The 13,426-nt window shown below is 40.9% G+C and overlaps 1 protein-coding gene across 1 annotated transcript in view; it reads left to right on the top strand.

Moving 5' to 3' along the window:
• Window positions 1-13,426, top strand: part of cat (catalase) — a 43,499-nt gene that overhangs the window by 12,243 nt on the left and 17,830 nt on the right. Inside the window, exons 4-8 of the mRNA XM_033039233.1 lie at window positions 1,077-1,207; window positions 3,480-3,584; window positions 4,694-4,819; window positions 9,957-10,148; window positions 11,746-11,898. Of these exons, the coding sequence (XP_032895124.1) occupies window positions 1,077-1,207; window positions 3,480-3,584; window positions 4,694-4,819; window positions 9,957-10,148; window positions 11,746-11,898 (707 nt within the window). The remainder of the gene's footprint in view (window positions 1-1,076; window positions 1,208-3,479; window positions 3,585-4,693; window positions 4,820-9,956; window positions 10,149-11,745; window positions 11,899-13,426) is intronic.

Here is a 13,426-nt window from a genome sequence, read left to right on the forward strand (position 1 = left end):
TTGCAACCCCACCTGTAAAACCTGCTGATCTGGTCCTGTACATGGTGAAACCAAAAGGTTTAAAAATAGAAAGGAAGAGGTGGTGACAGGTTTGTGGGAGAGCTGGGTAGGAGGGAGAAAGCAAGGACTATCTGAAATTAGAGAAGTCGATGTTGATACCGCTGGGGTGTAAACTACCTAAGTGAAAATTGATGTTTAAGAAAGAACTGCAGATGCTGGATAAATGGATAGATGCTGCCTCACCTGCCGAGTTTCTCCAGCATTTGTGTCTACCTTTACATGAAATATGAGGTGCTGGGCCTCACTCTGGCAATGGAGGAGGCCCAGGGCAGAAAGGTCAGATTCGGAATGGGAGGGGGAGTTGAAGTGCTGAGCCACTGGGACATCTGGGACATCAGGTTGGGTAGTGCGAACTGAGCGGAGGTGTTGGGCGAAGCGATCGAGAGCCTGCTTTTGGTCTCGCCGATGTCGAGAAGTTGACACCGAGAACAGCGGGTGCAGTAGATGAGGTTGGAGGAGGTTGAACAGCCCAGCTCTCACAAGCCTACTGTCTCCACCTCTTCCTTTCTTCTCTCCCCGCCCCCAACATCAGTCTGAAGAAGGGCCCAGTTCCCACCATGTTTCATAAGCTCTAAGATGCCCTACTGGCTTCAAAATATCATTGACAGAGGTCTTAATTGGGTGTTATTTGTCTGAATCTCATCTTCAGAAACTGGAAATTGTTTCCAAATTTCTATGCAAAATAAAACCATGAAGGAACTTTTCAGGTCACTAGTAACTTTGTTTCTCTGCAGATCCTGCCTGGCCTGAGTATTTTCTGCATTTTTTTGGATGTTCAGCTTCTGCAGTTATGTTGCATTTCCACTTTCATCTGCCACATGAAGTTCACAAATTTTGGGCCACGGTTTTCATTCCTTTCAATCAGCATTTTATTTTGATGAAACTGGAAATTTAACCTAATGATGACTGGTACATATTAGTTGCTTCGTGGCTGATAGCACTATTGCTTATCTAGCATGTCTGGTAACATGTCACTGCTGCATTTTTTTAACTGAATTAACCGATTTAAATTCTAGGGGGTGAATCCGGTTCTGCAGACACTGTTCGTGACCCCCGTGGATTTGCTTGCAAATTTTACACTGAGGATGGAATTTGGGATTTGGTTGGTAACAACACGCCTATATTCTTCATCCGGGATCCTTTCTTGGTTAGTAGCAATTGCTTATGAAAGTAAAATATCAAGAATCTTTGGCTGTTTGAAAACTAAACTTATTATATTCACTAAATTCACTATAGCTTTTCTGTGAAGTTGTCAACATGTCTAATTTTCCAAGAGTTTGGTGGCTGTCTGTTGCATAAATGTTTAGTTCTACAGCTACTGTACATGGTACATAATTCTTGAATTGAGAATGCTACAAGATATGATTCACTTGACTGAAGCAAGCCATTCAACAACGTTCTGTATGGTAAGGTCCTCTGGAAGGTTTAATCCCATGGGATCCAAGAGATATATGAATGGATAGAAAACTGGCTTAATGGAAGGAAGCAGAGGGTGATGATGGAATGTTGCTTTTTGGACTGGAGGCCTGTGCCTCAGGGTTTGATGTAGAGCCCATTGCTGTTTGTCATCTATCAATGATTTGGATGCGAACATACATGGCATTATTAACAAGTTTGCAGATGACACTAAAGTGGATGGTTATAGATAGTGAAGATGGTTGTCAAACATTGCAGCAAGAACTTGATCAGTTGGGCTGAGGAATTGTTGATGGAATTTAATAGAGTAACGTGAGGTGTTGGATTTTGGGAAGACCAACATGGGCAGGACCTACACAGTTAAATGGTAGGGCTCTGGGGAGTGTTGTAGAGCAGAGGGGTCTAGGGGTGCAAGTACACAGTCATTTGAAAGTGGCGTCCCAGACAGGGTGGTCAAAGACTTTTGGTACATTGGCCTTCATCAGAGTATTGAGTATGGAATTTGAGTTCTCGGGTTACTGTCATATAAGATGTTGGTGAGGCCACTTTTAGAGTGTTGTGTTCATTTCTGGGCACTGTTATAGAAAAGATTTTGTCAAACTGGAATAGGTGCAGAGAAGATTTACAAGGATGTTGCCAGGACTCAACGGTCAGAGGTATAGGAAGAAGTTAAGCTGGCTAAGACTTTATTCCTTGGAGTGCAGGAGGATGAGAGGTGATGTTTTAAAGGTAGACAAAATCATGGAAGGGGTGGGCCAAATTTACAAGTATGCAGATGATGCCACCATACTGGGCTGGATCACGTATAATGACAATACTAAGTAAATTAAAGAAAGGGAGTTTAGTGGTATGCTATCAAAGCGGCAATCTTTCCTTCAGTCAGCAAAGTGTAGGAGCTGGTCATTAACTTCAGGAAGTGGGATAGAGTACGCACCCCAGTTCGTATCAATGGTAATGAAGTGGAGATGGTTAGGAGATTTACTTTCCCAGGTATAAATATCACCAACAATTTGTCCTGGTCCAACCACATTGACACTCTTCCAGGAAAGCACACCAAATAAGAGTGAGCAATATTCTTTTATGCCTCTAATGATTCTTAGCAAATTCCTCAGGTGCATCATTGATCACATCCCTCAGGCCAACATGTGATAGCTGCTTTGTCCAAAATGTGAGAAACTGCCCAGTCACAACCCAGTCTCTCATTCCACTTCCAAATTGATTCCATCTACATTTCACGCTGCCTTAGGAAAACAGCCAACATAACTGGATTAGTCGCACATTCTTTCTTCACTCCACTTATCTCCTATTGGGCAGAGATAGAAAAGCTTAAGTGCGTACCATTGAATTCCGCACAGCTTCTTCCCCGCATTATTGGATTTTAGAAAGGACCTTTCATATGCTGGCGATGAATTCCTGATCTTCCAATCTACCTCCTTGTGGCCTTCGTATTACTTTCTCTGTTGCTATAACAGTATATTCTGCTTCGTTTATTTTCTTTTTTGCATCTCCTGATGTATTAATCTGGTATGATTAAGCTGTACATGTGACTACAATAAACCAATTATCCTGAAGCTTTTGGTATTAACTTTGCATTGAAGCTATGGAAAATTAATGTAAATATGATGTGTGAAGCCCTGAACATTTTGTTGCAAATTAGTTTATTGGAGCGCTCCGAAATGTTGACTGCATCTAGATGTTGGGTAATGTAGTTTCATATTCTTTTAAAGATTACAAAATTACAGCAACATCCTGTTAGTCCGGTTGCAAAACAATGTAGCTTTTCTTGGGTTAATACTTTAACTTTCTAAAATCCCAAATAATGGGGCTGGTGGAAGAAATGGGGTCAACTTAAAGTATTTTCAGAGAATTGGCTCACTAATTGGCATATTTCATTAGACTTCGAAATCTGTAATTGGAAAGTTACAGAACTGTGGTAAGATCTTGTATAAATGTTGTTTTTTTTTTTTTTTAATAACTCTCTGTCTTTCCATCTTTCCTGTCAGTTTCCATCATTCATTCATACCCAGAAGAGGAATCCCCAAACTCATCTCAAGGATGCAGATATGACCTGGGACTTTTTCTCACTTCGTCCAGAGACTCTCCATCAGGTGAGTAACAATGTTCTATTTCACAAGTTTAGTGTTTTATTGTCATGTGTCCCGAAATGGAACAATGAAATTGTGACTTGCCACATCTCAACAGATATAGATCTCAACAAAAAGGTTCAGTATAGATTGAATAAAAACAAACCATGATATTGCACAAACAATTAGTGTGAGTTGGCTAAGACGTGCTAACATGTAAATTATTGGGTAAGCTTGGATAAAAACTTGATCTATGATAATTGATGTTGTTGATACGTATCCAAAAGATAAATGATCAGTTGAGAGACTTTAAATACATTTTTCCTGTTTAATTATCTCAATAGCCTGTTTTATTTTAGAATTGCACTTTGAAGACAACATTCTCCTGAGGACTTGTCACTAATCTCTATTTAATGTAGCAATGACCATTAAGTGATTAATTAAAGTAATTATTATTTCAAATCTAAAAAGTATATTCAATCAATTTCTAAATGTTTTGAGCACACATAAAATTAAATGGAAAGCTTAAAATAAAAGAATATGCTGCAGAATTTGGAATGGTGCGATTCACTCCATATCATAAAAGATTGTTAGTAATTCGAGGGATTAGAAGTTTGTAAGGAAATATTTTGAAACACTTTGAGCAAAGCTGTAAATGAGGGACGTCCAATTTTTTTTTAAGCTGCCAAGTATGAATTAATGAATAGGAATCTTGTCAAGGGACTTGGAACCTATATCTTGCTTCTGAAGGAGCTGGATATACGTGAAAGTTGAATATTTTGTGCAGAAATATAAGGAATAAAGCTGAGGTTGGATCTGTATTCTAACTCGCGTTGCAGTTCATTTTTAACATGTTTCAGATAAAAATGGCACTTAATGGTAGCTAACTGGTGGTTATCAAGTTGTAGTTGGCTTAATCAAATTTCTTGGATTATACTTCAATGTTGTCAAGATAATAATTGATCTGATTTTACTTGTATTTGTAATAAATATGCTGGTCCTTTGCAATGTCCCCACTGGTGCTCATTGCAGAATCCTTTGTGTATATCAACTTGTTGTTGAACTGCTTGCACAATATACTGTGGCATGTTGTGATGACCATTTTTTTAGATGCACAACTTTTATTGTCGTAGATCAGTTTTCTGTTTAGTGACCGTGGACTTCCTGATGGGCATCGTCATATGAATGGATATGGATCACACACATTCAAGCTGGTCAATGACAAGCAAGAAGCTGTATATTGCAAGTTCCATATGAAGGTACAATGATATTTGTTATTGGCATGTAAATTTAATTTCAAATGAAGAGCAAAAGCCTAATGCCTTATTTTCTTGAAAGTAATCCAATTTTAAATTAAATTTCTGTCTAAAGAAGGCACAAAATGGGACTATTACTAACCTTTACGTTACAAATCAGCAAATTAGAATTGGAAGCAGGGTTAGAGTCATGGAGTGATAGTGTGGAAACGGGCCCTTCGACCCAACTTGTCCATACCAGTCAACATGTCCCACCTGTCGCGTTCGATCCATATCCCTCCAAACCTGTCGGATCCATGTACCTGTTGAACTTTCTGAAATGTTGGGATAGTCCCTGCCTCCTACCTCCTCTAGCAGCTTGTTCCATATACCCGCCACCCTTTGTGTTATTTAAAAAAAAAAAAAAAAAGTTACCCTTAAGATTCCTATTAAATCATTTCCGCTTCACCTTAAACCTACTTTCTCTGGTCCTCGATTCACTTATTCTGGACAAGAGACTCTGCATCTACCCGATCTATGCCTCTCATGATTTTATACACCTCAATAAGATCACCCCTCATCCTCTTGTGCTGCAAGGAAGAGAGTCCCAGCTTACTCAACCTCTCCCTATAGTTCAGACCTCTAGCCCTTGCAACATCCTTGTAAATCTCATCTGTACCCTTTCCAGCTTGACGACATCTTTCCTATAACTTGGAGCCCAGAACTGAATACAAAACTCGAAATGCGGCCTCACCAACATCTTGTACAACTGCAACATGAACTCCCAACTTCTATATTCAATACTCTGACTGATGGCCAATGTGCCAAATAGCTTTCTGACCACCCTATCTACCTCCAACCACCTTCAAGGAACCATGCACCTGCACTCCAAGATCCCTCTGCTCTGCAACACTCCCCAGGGCCCTACTGTGTAGGTCCTGCCCATGTTAGACTTCCCACAATACAACATCTCACATTTCTCCGTATTAAATTCCATCAAGCAATCCTTAGTCCACCTGACCAATTGATCCACATCCTGCTGCAATGTTTCACAACCATCTTCACTATCTGCAAAACCACCCACTTTTGTATCATCTGCAAACTTGCTAATCTTGCTGTATATGTTCTCATCCGAATCATTGATTATAGATGACCAACTGTAATGGGTCCAGCACTGAACCGTAAGGCACATCACTAGTCACAGGCATCCAGTCTGAGAAGCAACATTCCACCATCACCCTCTGCTTCCTCCCATGAAGCCAATATTCTATCTACCCCGCTCTCTCCTTGGATCCCATGTGATCTAACCATCCAGAGTAGCCTACGATGTAGAACTTTGTCGAATGCTTTGCTGAAGTCCATTTATACAACATCTACAGCTTTGCCTTCATCAACCTTTTTCGTCACGTCTTCAAAAACCTCAATCATATTTGTGAGACACGACCTCCCACATGCAAACCTATGCTGACTATCCCTAATCGGCCCTTGTCTGTCTAAATGCCTGTATATCCTATCCCTCAGAATACTCTAGTAACTTTCCAACTACAGTTGTTAAGATCGCTGGCCTATAGTTCCCAGCATTTTCCCTGCAGCCCTTCTTGAATAGAGGCACATCATTTGCTGCCTTTCCGGCACCTCTCCCGTATTTAAAAACTACTATTAAATTTCAACAATGGCTCACGCAACTCTCTCTCTGGTTACCCACAATGTTCCTGGATATTTCTGATCAGTCCCTGATCAGATGTTATAGCCCATGTTCTGCTGGCAATTGTGTATCTTCCATTGGTACATGACAAAATTGAAGTTTTTCTGCAAGGTAGTTTAACATGCTGGATGTATTGTCAGTGATTTTAGTAGTCCTCCGTCATTGTGAATTAGTGAAATCAATAACTTAACAAATTTCAGAATTATTCTTTTAAAAATGTGTTTTGAATCTCGTATGTTCCTAGTTCAGCTGACTCTGCCACTGCCTTGACTTGTCTGTTACTGAAACTCTTGTTTTGCTCTTGTTACCCATACTTCTCTGTTCCAATGTACTCATGGCCTCTACTGAATATACCTATTTTGTATGATTGCACAACTGCCAATGGTAGATTTAGTAAAGTAGAGGATAATTTGGTGGCCAAAATTAAAGCTCATTTATCAGTAATGGAGGGATGAAGAATTTTATTAAAATACTTTTGTTTTACAGACAAAGGGTGGTGAAATAATCAGCTGCATTGCAGCAAGAGTCAGAATTTTAAAATAAATGTGTTGCTTGACCTAGAGCCAGCATAGGCAAGCAGCAGCAGTAAACACTTTGTACATGTTAAGTCATTAGGTATATTCTATCTCCTCCGACAAGGCGAAACTAGGAGGCAGCTCAAACGACAGTGAAGCATCACTCCCTGACGAGCTCAACGCGTTCTACGCATGCCTTGATATGAGAACACTGATGTGCCTTCCCGAGCCCCATACGACCTGATGGTATTACAGTCACAGAGGGGTGGGAGATTGCAACCATCCCGTGGTCTACACTAATGCAATCAACCCGATGTGTATAAACAAAAGATCAAATAGAACAAGTTGACCTACAACTTTAGGCTGTGCACGCCATACGCAAGAAGAAGACAGTCACAGAGGCCGATGTCAGAAGATCCTTCAGGGGGGGTGAACCCTCGGAAAGCGCCTGGACCTAATGGTATACCTGGTGGAATTTATTTTAGAGATAGGGTTCTTAAAACCTGCGCAGACCAACTGGCTGGGCTTTGCGGACATTTTCAACCTCTCACTATTGAGGTCTGAGATTCCCACCTGCTTTAAGGGGGCATCAATAATACCGGTGCCCAAGGTGGGGGCATCAATAATACTGGTGATGTGCCTCAATGACTATCGACCAGTGGTGATGAAGTGCTTTGGGAGGTTGGTTTTGGTGGATATCAACTCCTACCTCAACAAGAACCCACTACAGTTTGCCTTCTGTCACAACAGGTCAACGGAGGATGTGATCTCACTGGCTCTCCGATCTGCACTGGACCACTTGAACAATAAAAACACTTGTGTCAGGCTGTTGTTTATAGACTGCAGCTCGCCGTTCAATACCATCATCCCCTCCAAGCTGGATACCATCATCCCTCCGTTTCTGGGGTTACTTCCGTGCCCGGGTGGTTTTGGAGAGTGTCCATGGGCACCCTGGGAGATTTCCGGGACAGCTGGGCACCACGGGGCATTGAATAAATCCTTGACAAGGATTGTAACATAGTTGTGTAGTTGTTTATTTAGTTTATTTGTTTGTCTTGTATTGTGGTGGGTTCTGTTGTTTTACTGTATTGTAAATATTATTTTTAATAATTGAATACATTTTTTGATTTAAAAAAAAAAAGGTGGTTACCATGCTCACAGAACTGGGTCTCTGCGCATCCCTCTGCGATTGGATCCTCTACTTCCTCATCCAGTCTGTTTGAATTGGCAGAAATACTTCATTAACAATCAGTATGGGAGCACCTCGAGGCTGTGTGCTCAGCCCCCTGCTCTACTCATTCTACACTCATGACTGTGTAGCTGCACATAGTGCGAACTCCATATTCAAGTTTACTGACGACACCACTGTTGGACGAATTACAGATGGCGATGACTGAGTCGGAGTATAGAAGTGAGATTGACCAAATGGTGCCAGCACAACAACCTGGCTCTCAATATCAGTAAAACCAATGATTGTGGACTTTGGAAGAGGAAGGATGAGGATATCAAAAGGACGATGGTGGCGAGAGTCAAAAACTTTAAATACCTGGGTGTGCATATTTCCGAAGATCTTTCCTGGACACAGCACACCGATGCAATTATAAATAAACCACAACACCTATTTCCTGAGGAGATTAAGGAGATTTGGTATGTCAAAGAGGATTCTCTTGAACTTCTACAGGTTGTACAGTAGAGAGCATATTGATTGGTTGCATCATGGCTTGGTTCGGCAACTTGAACGTCCAGGAGTGGAAAAGACAGAAAATATTTGTGAACACTATCCAGTCCATCACTGGCTCTGACCTCTCCACCATCGAAGGGATTTATCAGAATCGCTGCCTCAAAGGCAGCCAGCATCATCAGAGACCCACACCATCCTGGACATACTCATTTCACCACTGCCATTGGAAGAAGGTACAGGAGCCCGAAAACTAACGTGCAGGTTCAGGAACGGCTTCTTCGCTGCAGCCATCAGGCTTTTAAACATTACAACATCAAATAAGCTCTGAATAGACTTATCATCATTATTGCACTATTGTTTTTTTTTGTGTGTACACACACACACATATATGTGTATATGTATATACACACACTGAGCTTTTTTTCTCTCGTTTATCATATTGTTTACAGTGTACTATATTTACATTCTGTTGTGCTGCAACAAGTAAGAATTTCATTGTTCTATCTGGGACGTACGACAATAAAACACTTGACTCTTGACTTGTTTTTTGGGGTTGAGAATTAAGTTGTTTGCATGCTTGAGCTTGGAATTAATAAATTCCAACTTTAATACTGTTTCCACCTTGCCAGCAAAGGCAAGCAGACAGAAGAAAACACTGTACACGTGAAGGCAGAATGTTAGTTAACTTCAAAAGATATTTTTGGTGTAGAGGCCAGAAGTGCATTGAGAGTCAAGTATGGGTAACAAGTGCAGATATAGTTTAAGATTGAGATGGATGGAGTGGTGCTGCCACTCGATATTCTCTTTTCTGAAATAGCTGTTTAATTATTTTGAGAAACCTTTGATAGTGGAATCCGAACGATGGCACTAAATGTCTGACTGAGCACATCTGGACAGGTTTATTGGCACAAAAGGCATGAAAGGGAGCCAAGTTAGCAATGGAGCCCTAATCTTTGTGAAGTACCAGCACAGGTCCTCTATTGTTTGTGTCCAACAAATCAAAGTTTGGCATGTGACTTTGCTGTAGTACTGAGTTCCTAAATAATTAAGCTGGTAGGTAGAGGTATCGTGTACCTGCATGTTGATTTTGGACAACTGCAGTTCTGAAATGGGAATGTCAAAGCACCATAACTTTTTTTTTTCCTCATTCTGTTTTGGACCAGGCACTTGCTACTTAGATCAAATGAATGTTTTGATGTTTCAAAATCCACTGCAAATAACATACAATTATTTGAATCCATTCATTTGTTTTTTCCACAGACAAATCAAGGCATTAAAAATCTTTCTGCGGAAGCAGCTAATTGTCTGGCTTCTGATGACCCTGACTATTCTATTCGAGACCTTTACAATGCCATAGCTACTGGAAATCCCCCATCTTGGTCCATGTATATCCAAGTCATGAGCTTTCAAGAAGCGAGAGTACATCGGTGGAATCCCTTTGATGTGACAAAGGTCAGCCTTGGATTTTGCAGATAAACAGCATGCTTTTGTCTTAAAACCTCATGTCTAGATTAATGGGCATTTACGAAGAACACATAATATTGTGCTAACTTTACAATATAAATACTGTGGATTCATTTGCAGGACAGTGCTGAGCAATCATGATTGGGCAATTGGAAATTTGAGTCAATTTTGAAGTCCATAGGATAGTCATTTTTATATGATAGGACTCTCCCACTAGTGGAAACATCCTCTCCAAATCCACTCAATCTAGGCCTTTCATGATTCAGTACGTTTCAATTAGATTCCCACCCCCCCCGTCGTCCTTCTAATCTCCAGTGAGTACTGGTCCAGAGCCTTCACCAAGTGCTCTTAATACATTCATCTAATCACCCCTGGGATCATTCCTGCAAGCCTCCTCTGCACCCCTTCCAATGCCAACACATCTCTCGGAGATGGGGCCAAAAACTGGTTGCAATCCTCCAAATGCAGTCTAACCAGAGCCCTATAAAGCCTCAGCATTACATCCCTGCTTTTATATTCTAGTACCCTCAAAATAAATGTTAACATTGCATTTGCCTTCCTTACTAGCGATTCAAGCTGCAAAATAACCTTTTGGGAATCCTGCACCAGCACTCCCAAATCACTTTGCACCTCAGATTTCTGAATCTTCTCCCCATTTAGAAAATTGTCTACACCTTTATTCCTATTACCAAAATACATGATCATGCACTTTGCTATGCTGCATTCCATCTGCCACTTTTTTGTCCACTCTCCCAACCTGTCGTGGTCCTTCTGTAGACTCCCCACTTCCCCAACATTACCTGCCCCTCCACCCGTTTCGTATCATAGCCTTGGATTCCATCATCCAAATCATTAATATCAAACGTGAACAGTAGTGGTCCCAAAACTAACCCTGTGGAATATAACTAGTCGCCAGCAGCCAACCAGGAAAGCTTTCCTTTATTCCTACTCTTTGTCTTCTGCCAGTCAGTCAATCATCTATCCATGCCAGTATTTTCCCCATAATTTCATGGGTTCCCGTCTTGTTTAGCACTTCATGTGCAGCACCATATCAAAGGCCTTCTGAAAATCTAAGTAAACAGCATCTACTGACTCTCCACTTGTCCAACCTGCTCTTCCTCGAAGAATTCGAACAGATTTGTCAGACAAGATCTCCCCTTCACGAACCTTACTGACTTCAGCTTATTTTATCATGTTTCTAAATATTCTGTAACCTCATACTTAATGAGCTCTTAATCTTACCAACCACTGAAATCAGGCTGGTCCAGGTGACTTATCCACCTTCAGACCTTTCAGCTTCCCGATATTGAAATATGATTGGAATCTGAATGTGACTGAACGGTTTAGTAAATTAACATAATGTCCTTGATGTAGCTTCTTGATCTTTGAGGAATCAACAGGAAACTTCTGCTTCAAAAGTATGGCAAATGTTTAAGTTGGAGCACAATGCTTTTGCTCAGTCACACAGGAACCTAATGGAAGGTTTGAACGATGATTAAAGGCTTACTTTAGAGGAAGTGGTCTTCTGCACAGAAATTACTGTTTGGTTTTCTTTCTCTTAAATGTATCTTCTGATTTGTTGCAGATTTGGCCTCACAATGAGTTCCCACTAATCCCTGTGGGGCAGCTTGTCCTCAACAAGAACCCTGTCAACTATTTTGCAGATGTGGAACAAATAGCCTTTGATCCCAGTAACATGCCCCAAGGCATTGAACCTAGTCCTGACAAGATGCTTCAGGTATGCTGAGAAATACTCTCTGTGGTTCTTGCTGCCACACTACTTGAAGATTAGTGTTTTGAGAGGGTGCAGAAGAGATTTACAAAGGCACTGCCTTGATTAGAGGATATTAGCTATAGGGAAAGAAAGAACAAACTTGGATTGTTTTCTTTGGAGCACCAGAAGCTAAGGGGAGACCTGATAGAAGTTGTTAAAAAGGAAATCATACATATGGTAGGCAGTTGGCACTTTTTTTTCTTGGTGTAGAAATGTCGAAGGTGCAGCGGTAGAGTTACTGCCTCACAGCGAATGCAGCGCTGGAAACCCGCGTTCGATCCCGACTACGGGTTCTGTCTGTACGAAGTTTGTATGTTCTCCCCTGTGTTAATGTACAGGGATCGCTGGTCGGCACAGTCCCGGTGGGCCAAAGGGCCTGTTTCCGCGCTGTATCTCTAAACTAAACTAGAGAGCATAGCTTTAAGGTAAGAGGAGCCAAGATTAAGAGATGTGTGGCTCCATTTTGTTTGGTGTTGGATACCTGGAATGTGCTGCCAGGATAGGACTTAAGAGACAGGTAAAATACTGACGTTTGAGTCTTATGCAAATGCAAAAGTATAGAAGGATATAGAGCATGTGCAGGCAGAAGGGATTCATTTAAGGCGACAATATGTTCAACACAGAGATCGTGGGCCGAAGGGTCTGTATAATGTTCTATGTTTTGTGAGATACCCAGCAAAGGTGAAACTTTATTTACCCTCAATTAATCCTGGCATAGAGAAAACCTGAGTCCCAAAAGCCAGGCCACTGGAAAATTTGTTGTGAATACCTAAGACTTGGCTTCCAATAATTTATTTGCCTTTGTTCATGTGTACGGTTCAGCTGTTGATGCACTGTTAATTGACTGTAGACCTCAACCTAAATTGTAAGCTTGCCATCATGACAAGTAGTGAAATGGAAATCAATGTATAGAAACATTATTTACAGAAAAATGTTTCTGAACCTGAGGAACTTGAAACCTTTACTGTTTGGTCTACACCTCACTGCTATCCTATCCTGTGGATGATGTCTAACGATCAGGAAATATCTGGGAATGGGAAGTGAATACTCTTCCAGATTTCAGATTCCTATAAATTGGCCAGTGCTGCATCAATATTTTGCACAATGTAGTGAAGATTTTGTATTCTACTTGCTCTCTGCCCAATGCATGCAGTGGATATCAGAAAGTCTGGATGAAAGGACTTATTTCAGTGGCCTGTTTTCTTGATAGCATGGTGGGTAAATAAATGTTGCACCTTGTGAAGTACTATTGAACAAATGGGAATTTGGCATTGATATGGATGAGGGAAACTATTTAGCTCAGCTTGGTTCACTGATCCTAATTTAAATGTTTGTTTTTAATCCTTTGATCATAGTACCGTTTCATTTTTCAGAACACCTTCATGAATTCTGCCTGCATGTCAAGTATCCTTGTGACTGACTGATAGCTTTTTAAACCAGATCTTTATTTTGTCACTTGGCCTTGTAAAATCACTGATTGAAATGCTACGCA

Source organism: Amblyraja radiata, chromosome 20, assembly GCF_010909765.2.
Source record: "Amblyraja radiata isolate CabotCenter1 chromosome 20, sAmbRad1.1.pri, whole genome shotgun sequence".
Lineage (NCBI taxonomy): Eukaryota > Metazoa > Chordata > Chondrichthyes > Rajiformes > Rajidae > Amblyraja > Amblyraja radiata.